We start from the raw sequence: 23,634 nt of genomic DNA, 5'->3' as shown, positions 1-23,634 counted from the left end.
CCAGATAACCCCCGCTAGTAGCCACAGGGTCTTCCCAGTGGGCCCCAGACCCCTAGACAAACACACGGCTCTCCCCTCTGAGATCAGCATAACATTCTGATCCCAAGATTTCACCAGCAAATGCAATGGTTGCTTTGAACCACAATGATTTGGGATCTCACACCCTTCTCTGTCCTCTCTATGAATAAGGTCGTGGGAGGAGGTTCTTTCCGGACCTTCTGGCTGGGACAAGGGGGTTGGGGTATTGCCATGGGGGACAGGTCTGAGCTCCTTCTCAAGACTGTCACCTTTCAGAGGTCAGAGAGAGACAGACAGAGAGAGAGAGAGAGAGAGAGAGAGAGAGAGAGAGAGAGAGAGAGGAGAGATTACAAGGGTGAGGTGCTAATCTTGCAAGCAGCCAACTCCAGTTCGATCTCCAGCACCGCAAATGATCCCCCAAGCCCTATTAGGAGTGACCCCTGAGAAGAGTCAGGAGTAAGCCCTGAGCAAAACAACAACCAAAGACAGTCCTCTTCACATTTGGAGATTGATAGAGAAGCGACGCTTACTATGAGTGGAGGGAGGGGGTTGTTCGGGCCACACCCTGTGGTGCTCAGGAGTGACCCCTGGTGGTTCCTGGGAAGACCTTCTCCGGGGCTCCGCGCAGGGTTACCTTCCTTTGATTTCCAAACACAGACCAAGAACCGAAAGGCAACGCCACTCAGCGCGGGAGATCTGAGCACTGGGGGCAGAGTCGGGGAGCATGGAATGGGCTCTGTCTTCACTCCAGGGCCAGGGCTCTTGGCACCGGCAGGCAGACTCCCCTGGCAGGTGGCTTACCTGGCGGGCAGCTGTGCCAGCTGTTCCAGTTCTTGCTCCATATGCTCTTGCAACTCGCTGGGCCTGAGCAGGACCTGGCAGATGGGGCAGATAGGGGCCTGGCTGTCAAACAAAGCTGCTGCCTTTTTCTTGCCTGGGGAGGGAAGAAGAGACAGACATATCAGCGGGGTCCGTCTGTGGAGGAAACGCCGCACCCCCAGCCTGTGGCTGCCTCTGGGGGCTTCTGGGCTAGTACAGGGGTGAGCCTGATGCCTCACAGCCTCGAGCATCCCTCTTGGAGGAGCTTCCGAGTTTGTGGCCATGCCAAAGACGCCTCAGTCTCTGGGGACACCATCAGTGCTCAGAGCCATCAACGCTCATCCTGCCCTTTCCCACAGGTGGGTGAGTGAAGGCCTTGGCTTAGAGTCACGCCCTCCCCACCCTGCCTCCCCAAATCGGGAGCGGGGAGAAAGGGGAGGAGAAAAGGAAGTTCTGGGAGTCATGCCACAAACGTGGTCAGTTTTGAACCAGGCCTAGCGTGGGAACTCAGAATATGTTCAGATCTGGCAGGTCCTGGCTGGGAAAGACCGAGAAGCACCTGGTGACTGAGAGGCTAGCAGTCTCTCCCACGACCACTTTTTCTCCTGACTTGCCCCCATGGCTCTTCTTGTTCTGCTGCAGAACCCCCTTCCTTCTGATGGCCCCATCACCCCCTTTGGCCCTGTGGATTCTAGAATCTGTGTCTCTTCCCCAGGTCCCACTCCAGAATCCTACAGCCAAGTGGTCTGACGACGTCCCAGCCTGGACACCACATGAGCGTCTGAGACACAACCGTCAACCTCTCCTACACTCCCCACCTGCTTCTCCTTCAGCAGTGCTTGTGCTCTGACCGGGCCTGCCCCTTCCATCAGCCAGGCCAGTCCCCTTGGCCTCACTGGGCCCCGTACTTCTTGTGAGCCACCATGCCTGTCTCTTTTATTTATTGATTTTTTGCTTTTTTGGGTCACACCCAGCGATGCAAAGGGGTCACTCCTGGCTCTGCACTCAGGAATTACCCTGGTGGTGCTCAGGGGACCCTATGGGATGCTGGGAATAGAACCTGGGTCAGCCGCGTGCAAGGCAAATGCCCTACCCACTGTGCGATCGTTCCATCCCCTCATGCCTGTCTCTTTTGTTTCTCCAGTGCTCCTGGGATCTATGTTCTCCCCGCTGGGGTCTCGGTTCCTCTCCCCTGGCTAATCACATTGGTCTTGTGTGTACTTCACGGATTCTCAGTTCTCTCTCTGAAACCCCCTTCAGAAAACATACAGAGGTGCGGGCACAGAATGGGCTTGTGATCTGGCTAAGAGCTGAACTTCGTTGTCCTTTGTCTCTCCTCTCCTACTGATGCTAGCCAGAAGGTACCACGTAGGAAAGACACTGCAGCTGGCCTAGTGCCACCGCCTGTAGGCCTTGCCACTCTTCCAAGCAAAGCTCTTTCGATGTCTCATTCATTACAGATGTGGGATCGAGAGGTCTTAATCATCGAGAGACGTTCCTGCCTGTTTGTGTAAACCCTGACCCTGGAGAGGAATTCTTCGGCGAATTCCCGGACTTTTCTTTCAGCTTCCTTTCACTGGTGCCCAGAGAGGCTCAAAAATCAACTTTCAGAGAAGCAAAAGCCAGTGAAGACCTAGGCGGTTGCTTGAGTAGCCTTAAGTATTATCTGGTGCATGAGGTCTGACGGGGTGGTCAGCTTTTCTGGGTTGGGGTCAGGGCTGCCGAGTTCCTGAGTCCTTCCTCCGAGGGCCCTGGCCTCCTTGTTCCAAGCAGGCTCTTCCGGCACCATCTGCTTTGCTGTCACAACCTTTCACTTTGCCAAGTGTGGCCTCACAATAAGGTGTCTTCCTGGCTCCCAGCTCCAGGAGCAGCACTGACAGATCCGCAGAAGGGTCCCGCACGGCCGTTTCCTCTGCGGCTAGAGTGGCAGGTGTCAGTATGGTCCCGTCTGTCCCCCCACCCCTGCTGTGTTCCCTATAATTTTATATTGAGGCCTGTGGTCAGGACTCAGGTTTTACTGCACTAACGACATGGCCTGCCCAGGTTTAATGATAAAATCCATACTCTGGCCCTGGGCCTGCTCCTCGTTTGCATAATTCCCAGAATACAGCTCCCCGAAGCTTTTGACCTGGGCCATTACAGTGGCCATAAAATGGGCCATAAAACCACTAGGGATGGCCGAGAGGAGGGGTCCACGGTCTTTGGTGGTGGGGGTGTGTGTTCCCTACCCCCTGCTCTTCTTTGGCCTGGAAGGAAGCCTCTTCAGGCTCTTCCTGGCCACCGTTCCCAAGAACGGAGGCGAGCCCACCTCCGGCTGGGGGGCCCGAGGAAATCCTTCGTCTCACTGCCCATCTCCAGCACCACAGGTAGGCAGACCCAGCCCATCAGTAGCCAAACCACCTCCTCTGGGAGCACCCCTCACCCCTGCCCTCCAGCCCCCTGCACCCCAGCCCTTGGCCACAGGTGGTCCGGGCCCGGTTGCATGGCATCCAGCTTCGCCAGGCCTGGCTCCCCGGGGAGGTCAGGAGCCCCGCCGAGCAGCCGAGAGGGGACACGTGGGAAGCAGGAGGACGGGGACAGGGACTGGGACGGGCTGTCAGTGCTAAAGATGATGAATGGGGAGGTGAGGCGGGAGGCCCGGTGTTATCGGCGGAGGACGGCGGGCGCAGGGCGCGCTGCGCTCCTGCTAATCCCGGGGCGCTGCCTCAGCCCTTGCACTGATAACGAGGAAATGGGACTGACAACAATTTTTAGCTGAGACATTCTTCACCAAAATGCCAGGCGGCCGGAGGTCTGACAGCGCCTGATTGAGTGTGTGAGTGTGCGTGGGGGCCGCCCGCAGCCCCCTCCTGGCCCATGCAAAGATGGATCGCTCATTCTGCCTCCCGTCCACATTCATTACCGCAGCCCTCCGCCCCCCCCTGCGCCGCGCTGCCACCTCCACTTCCCCGCTGCCTGGCGCCTGCCTGCTGCAGGTATGCCCGGAGCAGGCGAGGGAGGGGCCGGGGCCAGGACCCCCTTCCACGCAGGCACGGGGCACCTGGGCTTCAGAGCCGGAAGGTGACCTCAGGGCCAGGCCCTGCCAGGAGGCTCCCCGACTTGGTGACCTCCCGCGGGACCCACCTTCCCCCAAACGGGTGGCACCCACAGGAAGGGGCAGGTTGTGGCCGAGATGGCGCGGAGGTCAAGCCAGGTCACCTTTTCCTGACCTGGGGCTGGCTCCCACCAATTCAGCCCTCAAGCACTGGACCTCAGGGGCTTGGGGTCCCAGATCAGCCCTCTGCTGCCCCCCTCTGTTGGGAGCTGCTGACCGGGGGAGCAGGGCCTCCAGGGCCGCTTGGCTGCTTCTGCTCTGCTGTCTTCAGGGGGTAGAATGGACTCCTGAGAATGGGGCAAAGTGTTCCCTTTCCTCCCAGACCACCAGCCTGCTCTGGCCTGTAACTCCTCTTGGTGTGATTGTCTTGGGTTTCACTCGTTTGGGTTTGTCCTGGTCCTACGGCCTATGGGTTCGGTCAAACCTTTCTGGGTATGCAAGCAGCTGTACATGGGTAAATCCCAGCTGTAGAACATACAAGGCAGGGCCGGGGCCCGAGATAGCTCAACAGGCTGAGTGCATGAGCGCATCCAGGAGGCCCTGCATTCCAGCCATGGTCTCCTAGCACAGAACTGGAGGTAGCCCCCAAGACTGGCCAGGTGGGGACCACCAGCCCCCGCCAACAAAAACAAAGACAGGACTCTACAGCTTGGTGCCTGACTTAAGAATCATCACGACATCACGACCATCCTGTTGTTCGTCGACTGCCTCGAACAGGCCCCAGAAACGTCTCCTTCGTCCTAGCCCTGAGATTTTTTAAAGAATGTCATATTCAAGGCTCTTTCAGGGTTAGGAGAATGAGACCCATCATTGCTACTGGTATTTGGCATATTGGGTACGCCACGGGGAGTTTGCCAGACTCTGCCGTGTGGGCAGGTGACATTCGGTAGCCTGCCAGTTTGTCCAAAGTAGGAATGAGAAAATAAGATGTCGCGCGGCCGCGGTTCCGGGAGCTGGGTTTTATAGTCTCTGAGTCTTGACCGTTGATGGGATTACACGGCGCCAGGGGGCCAGTTGGTGGGTGTGACCCCTGCCTACTGGAATTTGGAGGATCTGGGTGGAGGATGCTCAGCCCCGAGTAGGCTTGGAGATCTCATCCCCAGGACCCGCATGCCTTTGTTCCTCTGCCAGTACCTTCATGCGTGTGGAGAGTGGTCTCAGCATGGTGGTGGCTGGTTCTGGAGTTTTAAGAATGGGGAGGATTAAAATGAAGGGATGGGGGCTGGAGAGATAGTACAAAGGTTAAAGCACTTCCCTTGCATGCTGCTGACCTGGGTTCAATTTCCAGCACTGCGTATCCCCAAGCCCTGCCATGAGTGACCTCTGAGCACAGAGCCAGGAAAAATTCGTGAATACCCTGGGTGTGGCACCAAAACCAAAACCAAACCAAAAAAGGGGTACAGGTAACCCTAGAGAAAATGGCAGTGGAGCTGGAATTTTTCACTAGTATATATATGTGCTTGTGTGCACATATATGTGGGTACCTTCCTCCCGCACCCCCATTAGCATGGCCTCTGTTTCCTCATGGCCAAGACATAGAACCTTCCAGCAGCACCCTGTGGAGGGGCTCCACATGGGACCTTGGGCAAATCACTAAACAAACAAACAACACTGTCCTCCCGTTGTTCATCGATTTGCTTGAGTGAGCCCAGTAACGTCTCCATTTTTTTTGTTTTTTTGAGACTTGTTGTTACTGTGTTTGGCATATTGAATACATCACGGGTAGCTTGCCACGCTCTGCTGTGTGGGCGAGATACTCTCGGTAGCTTGCCGGGCTCTCCGAGAGGGGCGGAGGAATCGAAGCCGGCTCGGCCGGGCTGGCTGCCTGCAAAGCAAACGCCCTATCACTGTGCTATCGCTCCAGCCCTGGTGTTCCTCTTGCATGGAACAAGGATAATAATGCCCAAGTCTTTGGTGAGGAGCCAGTTAAACCAGGGCTGTGGACAGTGCTGGGGAGCCATGAGTGTCTCTGGTAGGACATGGGCATAGTTTGGTTTTTGCCTATCCCCGTAGCAGACTAGCCTTGCTCTGTATCTGGTTTCCTCTCTGAATGATCCAGATTGTGTACCACTTGTAGGTCTCCTGATTCTGGCCATGTTGGCCTTCCTTCTTCCTACACGTCCATACCCATAATTCTATTTATGGATTTGCATGTCAATCTGTCTGTCTATCTAGATAATCATCCATTTGTCCATGATTTGTCCGCTCATACTACTAGTATTTGAGTGCTATTCTATGCTAGGCTTTGGTTTAATGTTACACATATTTAAGTCATTTAATCATTTAATCCTTACGATAGTCCTGTGATGTCGGGATGATTATCTCTATCTCCCTGATGAGAAAAATGGGGCGTAGAACACTGAAGTGACAGAGCCAGGAGGTTTGGAGCAGGAACTTAAAATCCTGGTCTGCCTGGCTCAGACGCTGGTGTGCTTAACAACTACACAACACCCCACTATCCACCCATCACCACCTAGGCAATGATTCAGGGATATTCAACACCTCTTAATTGGATACCGACGTGGGGCTGCGTAGACCTGAAGGCCTGCAATAATGAACAAGACGGCCGCGTTCTCCACCCTCAGGAAGCTTCAGGCCTAACTGTGCAGAGAGCCATTAAAGCAGTGTCCCCAGAGTGATCTTAGAACAGGGAGGCACAGGGGACTATGGGAGTTATGTCATCTGGGCTGCTAAACAAAGAAGTGAGAGTTGAGCAAAGGCTTGAAGGCTGAGTGGGAACCAGGAAGGCAGTGGTTGGGGGTTGGCTAGCAGTGTCCCAGACAGGTCGTGGTGTGTTTGAAGGCACAGGGGAGAAAGCCTCAGTGAACGACTGAAAAGAGTCCAAAGTGGCTGCAGCAGAGTGTGAGGGGGCAGAGTGCCGAGTTCTGGGGACACTGAGGCCAGATCCAGGAGAACTTTTTTTTTTTAACTATGTTAATGATTTCTGCTTATTACTACTTAACACATAGTGAGAAACCATTGGGAGTGCTCTAGACATTTGCGTTTTCTTTTATTTTTTGGTAAGTCCTGAGCACCACACCTGGTACTGTGCTCCTGGGATCTGCACTCAGGAATGACTCCTGACTGATGGGGCTCCGGGGACCATCTGAGATGCTGCGGATCAAACTCAGGTTGGCCACGTGCAAGGCAAGAGCTCTACCCACTGTGCTCTCTCTCAGCCCCACCTGTATTCTAACAAATATATGCATTGATTTGTTTTTGATTTGGGGGCTACATGCAGAGGTACGCAGGGGAAGTGCTGTGGTGATGATGCAGTGCTAAGAAATAAAAGCCCAGGCATCCTGCATGCAAAGCATGCTTCGTGTACACTCAACCCACTGAGCTCTCTCTCCAGGCCCCTGCTTGCGTTTGAAAAGACCATCTAACTATAAAACAGAGAATGGCAAAGGCAGCAAGGTGTCAGTTGGGATGGAGGAGAAGCAGGAGCAGGAGGAGGAGGAGGAGGAGGAGGAGGAGGAAGGATGAAAGAGGAGGAGGAGGAGGATGAGGCAGGGGAACTGGGTGTAGAATGAGTTAGAGACAGGAGGGAGTCAGGCAGGAATCTCCAAGGGTTTTGTCCGGAGCGACTGCTAAGTGGCAGACCATTCCCTGACTTGCGGGAGAGGAGCAGCTGCAGGCTGGGCGAGGAAGGGAATGAGATCAGTCCTGGATGTGCTGGCTTGGAGGCTTTCCTCAGCCCTGTGTGAATGTGCAACAGCCGCCTCTGGGAGCCAAAGCTAGATGCTAGAACTGCACACACGGTTGTGTAGGGAAGAGCTGAAGCTTACTGTATCTTCTGCATCGGGAACAATGTCTAGCATGTGGGACATAGTACACAGGTACTGAATGAACAAACGAAGACAAGAGCAGTGAGGGGACTTAGGGAGAGAGCATAGGGGGAGAGGAGGCTGGGCTAGAGACCCCGAGGAACCCCAACAGGTGAGGAAGACTAAGGCATCAAAGACTAAGAAGGAATAGCCAGTGGTGAGCAACCAGGGAGGGTCAGGCACAGGGTCACAGGTAGCAGAGAAGGCAAGGGCATAAGGTGTGGAAGTGTCCCATCCAGCTGTGATCCAGAGTCCCTCCACCTACCGCCCCTCTTTGTTCACCTGAACCACCTTCCCCAGCCCTTCCCTCTCACTCATCCCCTTCTCCCTTCCCTCCTTCCCAGAAAGCCATGATTGGCAGCTGGGCTGCGTGCAGAACAGCAAGAGTTAACGGGCTGACAGACGGCATTTTTTACCTTCAGTCAATATGAACAAGGCCCCAAGACTATGATTCCAAACATCTGGATTTCATCAATATGTGATCTGTCATCGTATATTGGCATTCCCCAGTCCCCGCGCCAGAGCAATGCGGCTGGTTTTATTAATACGTCAAATACATTATCCGTGTAATACACTTGTCTGGCTGGGGCCTCCCGCTGGGGCGGGGCGGCGGATTTGAATGTATGATGAATCAGTTTGCATTACATGTTCGTAAGTCATCATTTGTCAGGATTAATAGGCATCCCTGGTCGGGGAGGTGGGGGGGGGGGGCGGGCAGAGGAGAGACGTGTGTTTAAGCCAGGGCCCGTGCTTGTCTGCCAGTCCCAGGATGCCCTGAAAACAGCCATGCCCCTTCCAGCTCACTCCTCCGGGCAGTGGCTGGTGCTCCAGGGCAGAGGTGACATTTTTAGCAGTTCAGAATCACTTGGAACCAAATAGGGCTATTTGTCACTGCTTTGGGCTTGCCAAGCCACCAGAAAGCTATGGGGAGGGGCATTTTCACAAGCTGGCTAACTCTGAACCTTTAAGACTCAGAATTCCCTCTTCCAGGAAGCCTTTCTGGACTCTTCCAGTCCTAGCTCGGGCCTCCTGTGTCCTGTAGCCTCCAGCGCTGCCTGTGCCAACAGTGCTGATTGTCTCTGGGATGTCTCAGGGCCTCCCCTTCTCCAGGCTTACATTTATTTGTTTTGTTCTGGGCCACACCTGATGCGATGAGGGCTGACTCCTGGCTCTGTGCTCATGGATCACTCCTGGTGGGGCTCAGGGGACCAAACAGGGTTTGTGGCACAGAACCCACGTAGACTGTGTGCAAGGTGAGTATCTTACCCACTATCATTCCAGCCCCAGACTATACATTGTTTTAGTTGTTTTTTGTTTGTTTGGCTTTACCTACTGTACTATCACTCCAGCCCCCACTTTTTTTTTTTTTGATTTTTGGGTCACACTTGGTGATGCTCAGGGGTCACTCCTGGCAGTGCTCAAGGGACCATATGAGATGCCAGGGATTAAACCTGGGTTGCCTGCATGCGAAGCAAATGTCCAACCCGCTGTACTGTCTCTCTGTCTCTGCACATTTCTTAAAGGCAGGAATTAACCACTCCATAACTATAGCCCCAACATCTAGCAGAAGTTGGAACCCACAGTATAGTAACCATAGATAGCACCAAATACTCCTTGAATGCGTGAACAAATGACCATTGTCCTTCTTCAAAGCCGATGTTAGCTGGAGGCCACTGTATGGTTTCCCTTTTTACCTTGCTTGGGTAACAGGAGCCAATCCCAGGGCTTCACATGATCAAGCAAATGGTCTACCACCAAGCCACATCCCTTGGCACCTGCAGTGGGGTTTCTTGGATTCCGAGCATGTGCCCTGATCCTGGCCAGTCGTCTCTCCTGACATATATGCTGTTTGTCACCTATTCTATTTGCTGCCTTGAAACACATGAACAGGGGCTGGAGAGATAGCACAGCAGGTAGGGCGTTTGCCTTGCATGCGGCCAACCCAGGTTCGATTCCCAGCATCCCATATGGTCCCCTGAGCACCGCCAGGAGTAACTCCTGAGTGCAGAGCCAGGAGGAACCCCTGTGCATCGCCGGGTGTGACTCAAAAAGCAAAAGAGAAAAAAAAAGGAAACACAAGAACAGACATCACACACATCAGGCTTTTAACACGTGGAAGATCATCTGGTCATAAGGGCACATTCACGCCTGGGTGCCCTTGTTCTACTCCCATTCTTCCTCCCCTCCACTGGCAGAAGCTCAGGTTGGCACCACTGCTTGCTCCCCATGACCTCCCGCCAGTCCCAGATCCTTGTGAAGCAGAAGCCTGCCTGGGTCCCAGATGCTGTTGACTGTCCCTAGTTTGGAGGGGGCCTGGATCAAGCTTCTGGGTGGCTGTTTGCAAACACGTGCAAGCCAGCCATGGACCTGAGTCAGCCTTGGGCTTGAGCTGGAGGAATATTCTGGCTAAGGTGGAATCAAACTCTCCGTGCCGTTAGCGTGGATCCCAGGCCTTGGTCCAGAAGCCTTTGCTCCCACCAAGTGTATCGGTCAATCTGCGTCGAGGCTGGTAGGGCACCAAGTCCTGGCTATTTCCCACCCCTCACCTTGTCCCAAGCACGACAGCCCCGCCCCTCTTCCGGAGCTACAGTTCCATCCCTTTCCTCCCTTTGTTAATAACTTTCAAACTTCACCCCTCCAGGCGGGGCAAAGAGACTACCCAGTTGCCTGGGACCAAACTTGAAGCAATGCAGAAACGGGCCCAGCTCAGGGAAACGGCGGCTCTCACCCTCAGGCGTGTGCATGAGCTCCCACAGGCGTGGGAGCATGAGGACCATATGGGATGCTGAAGACAGGGCATGTCTTCACCTCTACAGAAGCACACCTGAGCACCAACACATGCCTCCATACACAGAGGAGATGGGAGTCCCCTTCCCCGCACCCCCGCCAGACGCACTCCCCCAGGCCCCAAGCGATGGAGCCAAAAAGCTAGACCCGCATTGCTGAGAGCTTAGGAAACCCAAGTGTGCTCCCCCCGCCCCCCCCCCGCTGGCTCTGACCATGGGCTTATAAAAATGAAGTGGGAGCCTCAGCAGCTGTCGGCAATAAATCCCGCGCCGCCACGGAGGGCAGGGTTACCTGCTGGCTCCCTGGATGGGCGCAACTGGGGCTCGGAAGGCAAGGGCACTGCCTGCACCCAGCCCAGGTGGCCAGACCTGCTGGGATGAGAGACTCAGAGGGGGGTGGGGGGGGCACCCATCGGGTGAACCAGGACCAAGAGAGGAGCAAAGAGAGGTGGAGAAGGGCTGAGGAACGTGAGCAAGACCGCCACGTGCTGCTCGGGCTGAGGGGAGCCCTCGCATCTGGAGATCAATTAGCATCAATTACTGACTTCATTTAATTGTCGTCCAAGATGAATTTGTCATTTTTAGCTGGGAATTAATGGGAGACCTTCACCTCTCCCTGGCAGCCACTGCAGAGCCCACAGCGGTCACCTCAGCCTCCAAGGAGCCTTGGATCCTGCTGGGGGGGCGGGGGCCACGCTGGGGCAGGCAGCAAGAGGGGCTTCTGCTCCCGGGGGCAGCTCAGGCCTACCCCAGGGCCACGGTGGGGGCTGGGGTGGGCGCACCGAACAGTCCTTTGCAGCCTCTGGCTTCAGCCAGAAATTAATTTGCTGGGCTGATCATGTTTACCTTTTTCCCAGCAAAGGCGAGACAGTAAACAGCGGACCGGCGGCTGAAATTGAATTGATAACTGCATCAACGTGCCAGATAACGCCTAAAATAATACGCCGATAAGGAAATTCGATTTGATTTGCTGCTGCGCATCAGATTGGCCCCATCTGTAGCTGCCTGTAATCATTTTCAATTGCGTTGGGAAACCTTATTTGTCCTTAAATATTTCTGTCATTTTTCATTGCTGGCGACAGATCCTTGGGCAGGTGGCAGGGGTGCACTGCCTCTGCGGGCGCAGGGCGGCGTCCCGGGGAGGAGGGGCGGTGGACCCACGGGCACGGAGGCAGGGAGCAGGCAGCCGGGCCGTGACAGCTGTTCCTCCAATCAATCACGTTGTCGACAGGGAGGGACGACTGGCTGGCAGAAATTGAGTTTGCCTCACAGGGGACGATTGAGCAAATTAATAGCCCATTAGCCAAGCAGTGACCTGAGAAATGAAGGTGCAGGGTGCTGCTCACTCAGGCCGGCTGGGGTGGGGCAGGGCAGGGCCGAGGAGGGGAGGGAGGAGGAGGGAAGGACGCGGGGATGGCATGGGGGCTTCTGGGGGAGGTGGGCGGAGAGTTGATGGTGCAGGAGAAGAGAATGTCCATGGGAAGGTGGCCGAGAGAGAGGTGGCCAGTCCTTGGAGAGATGCCTTGGAATGAGGGCGTGGGAGGGGCCTGGCTGAGTCCTCTTAACCATCTTCCTGGCCTGCCCGTGGGACTTAGCGCCATGCCAATAAGCATCCTTCATCCCCAGACTCCCCCTCTACCTTCTCCCTTCTCTTTCCCCGGAAACTAGTCCATCCTCTGCAGATGTCACTTCTGGAGACTCTCCAGGCCAGACTTTTATTTTCCCACTTCCCAGATTCTTCAGGCCAGGAGGTGGGGTGAGCACCTGCTGCTTCCAGACCCTGCTTCTCAACCCCGTGGGTTCTGAGGTCAGGTGCCTCCCTGCCTCCCTCCTCACCGCTCCTGCACACTCTGCCACCTTCCTCAGCACATGGGTACTCACCTGTCGACCCCATGCCCTGTCTCTGCTCTGGCCTCCTCACTTCCCTGTGCTCTACTTTGTCCTGGACAACATGTCAACCGCCTGACCTGTCTGTGACAGAGCTCTCCCCCCGGCCCCTCCTGGCTCTAGACCCATGACTCCAGTGATTTGAGCTTGGATGCCTGGGCATATATTCCTGCCGCAGTTTCTCTCCAAGTTACTCAACTTGTGCTTTTGCCTGTTCCACAATCCAGCTACTTTTTGTCTCAGACATGCAGACGACTAAACACAGCTGGGGAAATCACAAAACCATGCAGATACGTGCCAATAAAAATTCCCAGTTCCCAGTCATAGCACCCTACTCCCCCGTGCACCTGGTCAGTGCATGCCCCCCCTCCCCAAAGTTCTATGCTATCACACTCTCCCGACGCCCCTGCCCATCTTCAGGGGGTGGGTCTTCCTACTTTGGTCAGAAACAAGAGTCCTTGGGCCTGACTTCCACACCCATGCTTGCCTCCTTACTTCCTCTTCCTGTCTGAGCTGAGTCTTCTTCGAGACTTAGTTCCACTCTGCCTGTGTTCTCTGGGAACACAGTCGTGACCCTGCTCCTGTGTCCTCCCATCAGTCTATACACACTCGTGTCTTCCCATCACATCAACGCTCACCTTTCCACGTGGCATTTGTCTCTCTTGTCCTTTCTCTGCCTGCTCCTTCTCATCCAAGATAGCACGATAGCACTGTCCTCCCATTGTTCATCGACTTGCTCTAGCGGGCACCAGTAACATCTCCATTGTGAGACTTTTTACTATTTTTGGCATACCAAATATGCCATGGGAACTTGCCAGGCTCTGCTGTGTGGGCAGATACTCTCAGTAGCTTGCCAGGCTCTCTGAGAGGGACCGAGGAATCACACCTGGGTCAGCCGCATGCAAGGCAAATGCCCTACCTGCTGTGTTATCGCCCAAGATACTGGGTCCTATTCGCCATTCACACTCTTCTGTCCCAAACCCATCTCTTGCCTTCCTGTTTAGTTTTGGGCCAATTCTGGCAGCGCTCGGGGGGATCAAATCAGGGTTGTGGTTGCAGCCACATGCCTTAAGCTCTGGACTATCTCTCTGGTGTCTGAACCACTGCCCCTGCCTCCCCCTTTTTCGTTGTCTTTGGGTCACACCCATCAGTGTTCAGGGTTTACTTCTGTCTCTGTTCAAGGATCATTCCTGGCAGGGTTGGGGATCAATCCCAGGCCAGCTGCATGGAAGGCAAGCACCTTACTACTGTTCCATCTCCCTGCCATCCCTCTTAGCTCAGTCTACCTCTTTCTTTTTTTAGTTTTTGGTCCACATTGGAGATGCTCAGAGTTTACTCCTGGTTCTGCACTCAGGAATCTCTCTTAGTGGTGCTCAGGGACCATATGAGATGCTGGGAATCAAATCTGGATTAACCAAGAGCAAGGCAAACGCCCTATTCACTGTAGGATCCCCCCAGCCCATCAGTTCGTTTTTCATTCTCGCCACTCTCCTCTCAAATGGCTCCCAGTCAGATTCTTGGTGGTCATCATTTGCAAATAGAATGGATACTCTGGCTCTATTAATGAATTACTTTGACAAATATTTATTGAGAGTTTTCCGTGTACTAGACACTATACCACGCTCGAAGGGCGCAGTGAAATCTCTGTCCTTATGGAAGCTCTAAGATAATGATGTAAGCAGGCTGTCAGCCTGCCACGGAGCCCAGAGAGGGGAGGAGCTCTGCGGAGCACTCCTCAGCCCCAGCGTCCAGCAGGGCTGCCCTGGGGAGGGGGAAAGCAGGAGGTGGACGCAGGAGGAGGAAGGGCTGGGGCTGATCAAACCAAATTGATCAAAGGCTGACACTACTATTCATTCATGTCCTAACCACAGAGGGCAGAGGCAGGGGGCTGTGTGTAGGGGCTCAGGGTTACGCCATCCCAGAGGAGCGACACGTCTCTTTACCACCCTTTGCTCTCCTTGAGTTAGCTGGTGTCTCGTCCTCTCCCCCCATTCTGAGCACAGCCCAAACTTGATTTCTGCTTGATTTTTTTTTTCGGGGAGGGGTGGGTGAGTGGGTACACCTGATGGTGCTCAGGGTTTGCACTTGGGGGACCATACAAGGTGCTGGGGGCTGCTGCAGGCAAGCCAAGTGCCCTACCCACTGTACCATCACTCGGGTCCCTAGATCCAGATACAACTAACAGCTTAGCTCTTTCCGCTTCCAAAGACTGGCACCACAATGAAGAGCCAGCCCTCACCACCAACACCCGCCCCCGCCGAGCAGTCGGGACCTTTATTGTTCATTCTGGTCCCTAGATCCGGAAAAAAAACTAATGGTTTAGCTCACTTCACTTCTGAAGACCCCACAGAACCACCTTTCCTTCAGGGCCCTTGCCCAGGCCCCTTCACCGCGCATTGACAGCCAGTCTCCATCTCTCTTCCCTCGAACCCGTTTCTATCTCCGGGGCTAGAAGGAGCTTCCTGAAACACAAGTTGGATCCCATCATTCAGTCTCTTAAGACCCTTCCTCAGCACCCAAAGCCCACAGCATAAATTCTGAAATCCTTAGCACAAGCCAGACCTTTCCTTCCTTTCCCTGCCCTGCCCTGCCCTGCCCTGCCCTCCCCTCCCCTTCCCTCCCTTTCAGGGTCTTCACAGGGACCTTCACTGCAGGAGTCCCGCCTCCACAGGGCAAATTTCTTCTTACCTCTCCCCTCCCCTCCTCGCCCCTCCCCTGGCTCCCTGGCTCTCCAGCTCTCCCCTGCTGTCATCTCCCCTTTCCTCCCCTCCCCTTCTCTCTCTTCCCTTTCCTCCTCCCCTCCCCTGCCCTCTCCTCCCTCCTCTCCCCTCCCCTCCCCTCCCCTTTCCCCTCTCTTCTTCCTCATCCCCTCCACTCTCCCTCTCTCCTCTCCCCTCCCTTCCGCACTGAGCTCCAGCCCCGGGCCCCTCTCCTGTTTCCCTCAGACAATACTTCCTCTGTGAAACCTTCCCCGATAATGACGGGCACTCTTCTTCACGCTCCGTTTCTTCTGTCTCCACCTCTACTATTGCACACACCATGTAAGATCGCAATTATTTGTCGATCCGTCTGGTTCCCCCAGCAGCCTCGGAGCTCCTTGAGGGCAGGGAGGTTACCCGACTCCTGTGGGGGCACCCGGGGCCCAGCAGAGGGGCTGGCCCAGCATGGGTGGTGGTGACTTTGGAAAGGTTCAGTGGCCATGCTAATGAGAGGAGGATTCTGTGGCGTGGGGCGGTGAGAGCACTCGAAGGGGAGAGTCAAAGAATGGGGTGGGGTGAGAGGTGGGAGGAGGGGAGGGAAGGAACCCAAGTCATGTCACAAATTCCTTTCGTGTCTGACAAAGCCTGGCCCGGGCCAGAGAGACAGGGCAGAGGAAGGGCACATGCTGCCAATCCCAGATGCTTCCCTGGGCCCCGCCAGGAGTGAGCCCTGAGCCTCCCTGGGCATGTGCCTCCCCTCCCCCAAGAAAACAAAACAAAAAGACAGAGCCTGGCTTCATGGTCAGGGTCAAGCAGAGTTCCTGGGGTTTTTCTTTTCACTCTTTTTGGTTTTGGGGGCCACACCTGGTGGTGCTCAGGGCTTACTCCTGGCTCTCCACATGCCTGGCAGTGTTCGGGGGACCCTATGAGATGCCGGAGATCCAACCCGGGTTGGCCTCATGCAAGGCAGGCGCCCTATTTGCTGTACCAGTGCTCAGGCCCTAGTTCCTGGACCCAAAGGTTCTCAAAAACAAAAAGCAAAACCCCAAACCCCCAAGGGTTCTCAAATGTCGGCTGCTCCCTACCTAACTGCTTCCACAGAAACAACTCAGACCAGGTGGCAGTGGGCGGGTGGGGTGTGACTGCCACCAGCGAAATCCCAGCCCCGGGAATGCCCCAGCCCCAGGACAGCCCAAGACCCCAGGAGGGGTGCCCTGGATGAGAGAGCAGCAGCCCCACCCCCGGCCCCGTGGGCGTCCACGCTGACCCGCGCCCCTGCAGGACCCCGGGCTGTGCTCCCTCTCCCTCTCGCAGCAATTTCCCTACCCAAGAAAGCTCTAAGGGTTTCAATTACCGGCGCGTGGGATTTAGTGCCCTGGGCTTCTCTGACTGGAGGAGATTTATTTGAAGGTTTAGTGTCGTGGAGAATTCACGTCTCCACTCCCAGGAGCCCAGCTTCCGTCCCGAGCCCCTAAATCAGGACCAAGATGGGCTATTGTCACTTACCGCATTAGCCTCGTTAGTGGACCAGGAGGGGTGATTAATAGCGGTGCACACACAGCCGTCCTGCCGCTGGCTGCTCAGAGGCCACCGTGACCCGCGAGGGGGCGGCGGGTGCAGCAGAGCCTGTGCTGGTAACTGAGGCTGGGCTAGGACCCCCCCCTCCAGCTGCAAGTTTCTCCAGGTGGCGGGGGGGGGGGGGGGGTGGAGAGGGGAGAGAGAGACAGAGAGAGAGAGAGACAGAGAGAGAAGAAAAGTGTATGCTATAGAGGCAGACTGGGGGAGGGGAGCCGCTGGAGGGGAGCTGGGGACATTGGTGGTGGGAGTGTACGCTGGCGAAGGAATGGGTGTTGGAGCACTGTGTGAGGGAAACGTTATCATGAACAGCTTTGTAACTGTTTCTTACGTTGATTCAATAAAAGAAAAATCAGCTAAATAATTAAAAAATAAATAAATAAATAAAAGATTAGCCAGCCTCGACTAAGGGGAGAGCAGTTCTAGAGCCCTGGAGGCAGATTCCTGGAGGGCAGTCAGGCTGGGGCTTAGGAGGGGGCTAGGGCAGGGTGTGGTGTGAGAGAATGCGAGAAGGAAGGGGAAAGGGGAAATGGAAGGGGGGGTTGGAGGGGGATAGAGAGAGAGAGAGAGAGAGAGAGAGAGTTGTGTGTGGGGTGTGGGTGTGTTTCCATTTTCCACTCCATGGACCCAGTGAGACTCTGCATCCAGGCAGACTGCCGGGACCCGGAGAAGATGCTTGGCTGTGAGAAAGAGTCAGTAGGAAGTTTGTGAGGAAGCTAAAGCGAGTGAGACAGAAAAGAAGTGCAGGAGAGCGTGCGGGTGAGTGAGTGTGTGTTTGTGTGTGTGTGTGTGTGTGTGTGTGTGTGTGTGTGTGTGCCAGGGTCAGGCTGTGGGCCAGCTGGGCACACATGTGTGATGGGAGGAGGCAGAGTGGCAGCCAGGAGCGTGTGATGTGAGGTGAGAAACGCAGTGTGAAGTGTGGGAGAGGCAAGGCCGGGAGAGAAGGGGGCTCAGGAGAGAGACAGAGTGTGTGTGTGTGTGTGTGGTAAAGGATGTGTAGAAGTGAGAGAGACACAGACACAGAAAGTGTATGTGAGTGAGACAGAGTGTGGACGTGAGGGGCACAGTGACAAAGACAGAGTCGTGTGTGCGTGCGTGTGTAACAAGTCAAGGGTGTTACATGACTGGGAGTGTGTGTCCATGGGAGCGACAGGGCTGCAGAGAGAAGAGAGGCTGTTTTCCCTATTTTTCTTTGTCTCTGCAAATTCTACCACCCGTCCCCCCCCAAATTTCTGGAGTCAGGCTAACCTGGGTTTGAATGTCAGTTTTTGATACTTCATTTACAAGTGTCCTCCACTATCTGTAAACAGAATATTCTTATTTGGTATGATTTGGTTATTTTTGGAGGATCTGGGAACTTTACATGGGGGAAAAAATCTTTAAGTGTTTTCAAATTCAAAAAATAACCTATTGTTTTAGAGAAAGTACAGGGTAAAGCCCTTGCCTTGCATGTGGCTGATCTTGGCTCCATCCCTGGCCTCACATACAGTGCTCAGAGCGCTGCCACGAGTGACCCTTGAACACAGAACCATGAGTAAGCCCTGAGCACCATTGGGTATGGCCAGAACCCCCCCACACACACACCCCAAATATATATTAAGTCATACCAGATAGGAAGGGTTTTCTTTGGACAGTAGGGAAACTGCTCAATATATTTATTCACTCATTGTTACTGAGCGGATTCAACTTATCCTTTCTGTGAACCATGTCTTACCTATAAGAAAACAGGGTGACTATGATAATCATTCAGTGATGTCACTGATTCAAATGCTGGTGGGCATTGGGGGCTGTGGGCACCCAGCCACCGGGTCCAATAAATGGTGGCTCTGGAGCCAATTCTATTTCCCCTTCTTTTCTCCACTTCCTCTCTCTCCTCTCAATCACAGCTGAGCCATAGTATTAATTATTAGAACCAATTGACTGTTTAGACTCTGATGTTTTAACTAATCACCACTAATGGCAGACACAGTGAGCAATCACAATCATTTAGGTCTCAGGCAAACCCCTTCTCCACGCTGAAGGCTGGAGGAAGCCAAACTAAAGCTGGCATCTAATAAGGATGAAGGGCTCCTGCTGGCCCCCAAGGGGCTCCTCTCTCCGCCCTGGTCCAGCCTAGAGCCCAGCCTCCCACCCACTAGTAGCTGGGTCCCCAGGGGGCCAGCCAGCTACTTCCCCTGTATAAGTAAAGGTAAAGGTAAAGGCCCTCCGGTTGATCGTCGATTTGCTTGAGCGGGCCCAGTAACATCTCCATTGGAGACTTTGTTGTTACTGTGTCTGGCATATCGAATACTCTCGGTAGCTTGCCGGGCTCTCCGAGAGGGGCGGAGGAATCGAACTCGGGTCGGCCCCACCCACCCTACCCTGCCCTTTGGCCTTTGGCCTTAGAACCCTGGAAGTCCCCCGCAGCATCTAGTGGATCCCCTTCCAAGCCGGTTCTGTAGTAGTTCCTGAAAGTCTTCCAGGAAGTCTCATTCAGACATAGGTTTGCTCCCCACCTTCTGACGGGATAGGGTGCCAGCGGATGGGTGGGGCCGAGGAACCCTGTCCAGATTGGCTGGGAGCTGAGTGCAGATAGAGGAAACCTGGGTTTCACGCTCTCCGGAGGGGCTAAACTCTAGCCTGAGACGACACTAACTGGTGCCACCTTCCTCGGCCTGCAGGAGCTGTGCTCCAAACCCCAGCGCTGGCCCCTCTGCCCTCCCCTCACTCCGGGGAAGCCAGAATTCAGGAAGCTCGGGGACAGAGGGTCTCGGACCACAGGGCCCAGATGTCCAGGAGGGGGTAGCCTAGGTGCCACCACGGCCAGTAGGTGTCGCTGTGGCTCCAGCGCTGGGAGGGGGTGTCAGGCAGGGCACCCGGGAGAAGGTTTGGGTGCCCCTTAGCAGTTTCCCCACCCCTCAGGTCTTCCTGCCCAGAAGGCTTCCTCAGTGCTTCTCAGACTTAACATACACAGAGCACTTGGGGGTTCTAGTTAAAACAGAGATCCTGGGGCTGGAGATGGTTCAGGGGGCTAAGCACGTTTTTCACGCTGGAGGCCCAGGTTTGTTCCCTGGCACCACGTGGTCCCCGAGCACCCCCAGGAATGACTTCTGAGCACAGAGCTGGAAATAACCTCTAAGCATTGCTAGTGGCCCAATCTCCACCCTCCTCTGCCCTCCCCCAGCCCCCCATAGTTTCTGAGAGGCAGGTCTGGCTGGAGAAGGTCCGAGTTGGCATTTCCTCCACCATATGGAGAGCCAGCAGTTAGGGTACCCGACCTCCTACTATCTGTCTGGGCCTCTGGACTGGAATCCCTGGCATTTTCTGAGGGAAAGCCGGCACTGCTCATCTGTAAACCACCTTTCGGGTAGCGAGGTCCCAGCCTAGATGCGCCTGAGCTGAGGGTCATGGGCTCTGTTCCTGTCCAAAGAAGACCCCTGTCACCATTCCTTTCATCTTAGTCATGTTCTCAGACCAGGGCTGCTGGGCAACGCTGTCCTTGCTCAAACCCCACGCTTGAACCCCAATCCAACGGAGAATTCCAGTTCCCACTCTCAGAGCTACACCCCCCACCTTGGGCGAATCATGGCTTCAGTGCCATCCGGGAACAAGATTCAGACTCAGACTCTGGGCCTCTGGTGCGCTTCCTGCTCCTCAGCCTAGTCCTCCCCCTCAGGCTTCAGCCTCAGGGCTCAGGAATTCACCTCAGGCAGAGGGAAAAGCAGTGTGGAAGTCTAGCCCAGCACAAGCGTTTCCCCTCTCTCTGCCAGGGAGAGCGGTGCCTGGTCTGGCCTTGTGCTGTGCTGCTCCATGTCCCAGGGGCTCTGTTCTTGGAAAGTGGGGAAGGCTGAGCAGGATATACACATTAGCCAGGTCCTGATGGAGGAGGGAGAGAGGGTGTGAGTGCGAGAGAGTAAAGGTGAAAGTGTGTGGTGTGTGTGTGACATTGAGAGTCTGGGCCTGAGCATGGGGATGAGTATCCAGGAGAGAGTGAATGTGTAAGAGCATGTGTGCGAGTCTCAGTGTGTGCATACGGATGAAAGTGTGTCCATGTTGTCTTATCTGTGTGCCTGGGGTGAGTATGTGCACGTGTGTAAGTCTGAGTGTGTGGTTGGGGACGGGCATGCATATGTGTGAGTCTGATATCTACTTGGAGGTGAGTGTGTGCATAGGGATGAAAGTGTGGGAGTGTGCATCCGTGTGTGTGCACGGGGTCGAGTGCGTGTGTCTGAGCATGCGAGTCTGAGTGTGTACCTGGGGATGAGAGTCTGTGTGCATGGGTATGAGAGTGTGCTTGTGAGTCCGAATGTGCATGGGGATAAGCGTGTGCGTGCATGTGGACATGTCAGTCTGTGGGGAGAGCAGGGAGAGGAGCCTCTCGCGCTTTTCTTCTTGATCAAGGCTTCTCTGAGAAGCCCAGCCCTGTCCCAGCCCTGATGGGCTCCTGAGCACGTGCTAGCAGGGCCAGTGGGCGGGAGGAACCGAGCACAGCTGGGATTTCTCAGCAGGAATGTGAGTTTAGATGGGAGCAGCGGAGCATCAGGGGGTCTCCCTGCTCTCCAGGTGTGGGGTCCAGGTGGAACCAACCACAGAACTACCTTCACAAGGGAGGTATCAGCTGCTACAGGTTCTCCGGTGTGTGTGAGCACTTGGCCTTTAAAAGGCAGAGCCGCATTCATGGACCTGAGTTCCCCCACATTTACTAAATGTCTCTAATTATGTTCTCACTAACCTTTTTTTTTCTTTTTGGGTCACTCCTGGCAGTGCTCAGGGAACCCTATGGGATGCTGGGAATCGAACCCGGGTCGGCCGCGTGCAAGGCAAATGCCCTACCCGCTCTGCTATCGCTCCAGCCCCTTCACTGACTCTTTAAATAAAAGAAAGCACTGTAGCACTGTCCTCCCGTTGTTCATCGATTTGCTCAAGCGGGCACCAGTAACGTCTCCATTGTGAGACTTGTCGTTACTGTTTTTGGTGTATCAAATATGCCAGGGGGAGCTTACCAGGCTCTGCCGTGTGGGCGGGATACTCTCAGTAGCTTGCCGGGCTCTCCGAGAGGGACAAAGGAACTGAACCTGGGTCGGCTGTGTGCAAGGCAAACCTCCCTACCCACTGTGCTATCTCTCCAGCAGGTAATTAGAAATATTCCGATTTTCTTAAACCCTTCAGAAAAGACCATTGCCACGCACAGCTTCCACTGTAGGTTGCTACCCATTTCAGAGACCCACCTGGTTTAGCCTGGGAGCCCAGAAATGAATCTTGCCAAACATGCCACGCCTAAGCCACTCAGAAGATGGCCACTAAACTCACAAAAAAATACCGGATCTCATGTACGACAAAGGAATGCAAAACAAAAATAGCTATCTTAACATAGCAAATATTTTAAAAGGAGCAAGAAGGATAACTGGGAGAGAACTGGAAAACTGGTTACCCTCCTGTGTGCTGACGGCAAAGAAATATGATGATGCAGTGAGTCTGAAATTCTCTCTCAAGCCATTCGCCTCCCGTCTTCCCACGGCTCAAGGGAGTCCGCAACCAAGACGAACTTCATGCAGAGGCTTGTGGAAGGCCCCGTGGCCCACCCTGAACAGCGCCAGGCTAGACCCCAGGCCCTGGCGACCCGCACAGGGAGCGGCATCTCCATGGCCACAGTCATGGAGGAGACAGATCCTGTCCCTGTAGCTGCTACAGTTGCAGAGTGACATTTTAGGATGCAGCTCCAGAGGGTCTTGGATGTAAGGAAACAGGAGGCCCGCCAGTGGGCTGGGAACTGTCATTTCTCCCCCGCACAGGGCCCCAGATGCTGGGGTCAGGATGGACCTCGCTTAGGAGCAGCCCTGGGGATTGTGCTTCGCTGACCGCTCTTGCCCTGGCCTTCCAAAGCCACCACACAGCCTTCTGGACCCAGCTCAGTTCCACCCCCCACTCAGGACTCTGCAGAAAGTCTTAGAAGAGTGCTGACACCTAGAAGCCTTTTGTGACGAGTGGTGGCTATTGTTATTAATATCTTGGGATGTTTATTTTGTTTATTTATATCTGGAGCCCTGGTCAGGAGGTCCTCAGGCCTACCCTGGCTGTTCTCAGCCCAGCTGTGTGTGTCTGGCGATTCAGGGCTGATGCCCAGCAGTGTTGGGGGGTGACCAGGGCCATACTTGGTGTTGCTGAGTGGGGCCTAGTGGTGGCAGAGATGGCACTAGGGTGTGCTGCGGGCAAGGCATGCCCTCCAGCTCGCTGACGTTCTTCTTGGCCGCTGCCCTGAGATACTTAGGACCTTCAGAAAGGAAAGTGTCTTAGAAGGGCTCAGGGAAAAAGGACATGTCCAAAGACTCTTACTATTGTGCTTAAAAATAAGGCTTTTGGCTTTTAGAATGGCTGTTTGGTTGGGTACACTAAACTCTCCACCCACAGCAATCGCCAGGCCAGGAGTGACCAGGCTGGGAGTGATCAGGCTGGCCTGGTCCTTCTGCCCTCTGTCGGGGCCAGAGAGGGGACCTCACTTCCCAGGAGACGGTGAAGGACCACCCAGATCAACTCTGCGCTGCACGGTGGGCTTTGTGACTCGGCAGCTCTGGACCCCGTCACCCCTTAGCCCCTAGGATCATCCTCCTCTGCCCTAAAGTGTGCTCCCCCTTTCCCTCCTGCAGAAGTCCGACCATCAGCACCTCCTCACCTAGTAGGCTCAGGGCTGGGACAGAAGCAGGGGAAGGAGTCCGGAAGGAATGGGGAGGGAGACATGGGTTTGGGGGCCAGCTAGACCCAGCCTTGAAAGCATTACCATGTGCCCTTGGTCAGTCTTCCTTCCCTCACCCTGAGACTAAGGGAGGAGGCCCCAGTAACAGCTCCCGGGTGCCATCACTGAGACATGGAGGTGAGTGTGTGGTGCAGCCTCACGGGATGGTTTTTCCTGGGCCACTCCCCACCGTGCCAGGGAACCTGGGGGGCAGCTCTGT

General features: G+C 54.9%; 1 protein-coding gene across 2 annotated transcripts in view; it reads right to left on the bottom strand.

Moving 5' to 3' along the window:
* The window catches only part of RNF220 (ring finger protein 220), a 233,701-nt gene that overhangs the window by 34,935 nt on the left and 175,132 nt on the right, over positions 1 to 23,634 (bottom strand). For both annotated transcript variants that reach the window (XM_056130912.1, XM_056130913.1), the window contains exon 2: positions 820 to 952. In XM_056130912.1, the coding sequence (XP_055986887.1) occupies positions 820 to 952 (133 nt within the window). The remainder of the gene's footprint in view (positions 1 to 819; positions 953 to 23,634) is intronic.

This window comes from Sorex fumeus, unplaced genomic scaffold, assembly GCF_029834395.1.
Source record: "Sorex fumeus unplaced genomic scaffold, SorFum_2.1 ptg000082l, whole genome shotgun sequence".
In the NCBI taxonomy this organism is placed as follows: Eukaryota; Metazoa; Chordata; class Mammalia; order Eulipotyphla; family Soricidae; genus Sorex; species Sorex fumeus.
This window is presented reverse-complemented; position numbering and strand designations above follow the sequence as displayed.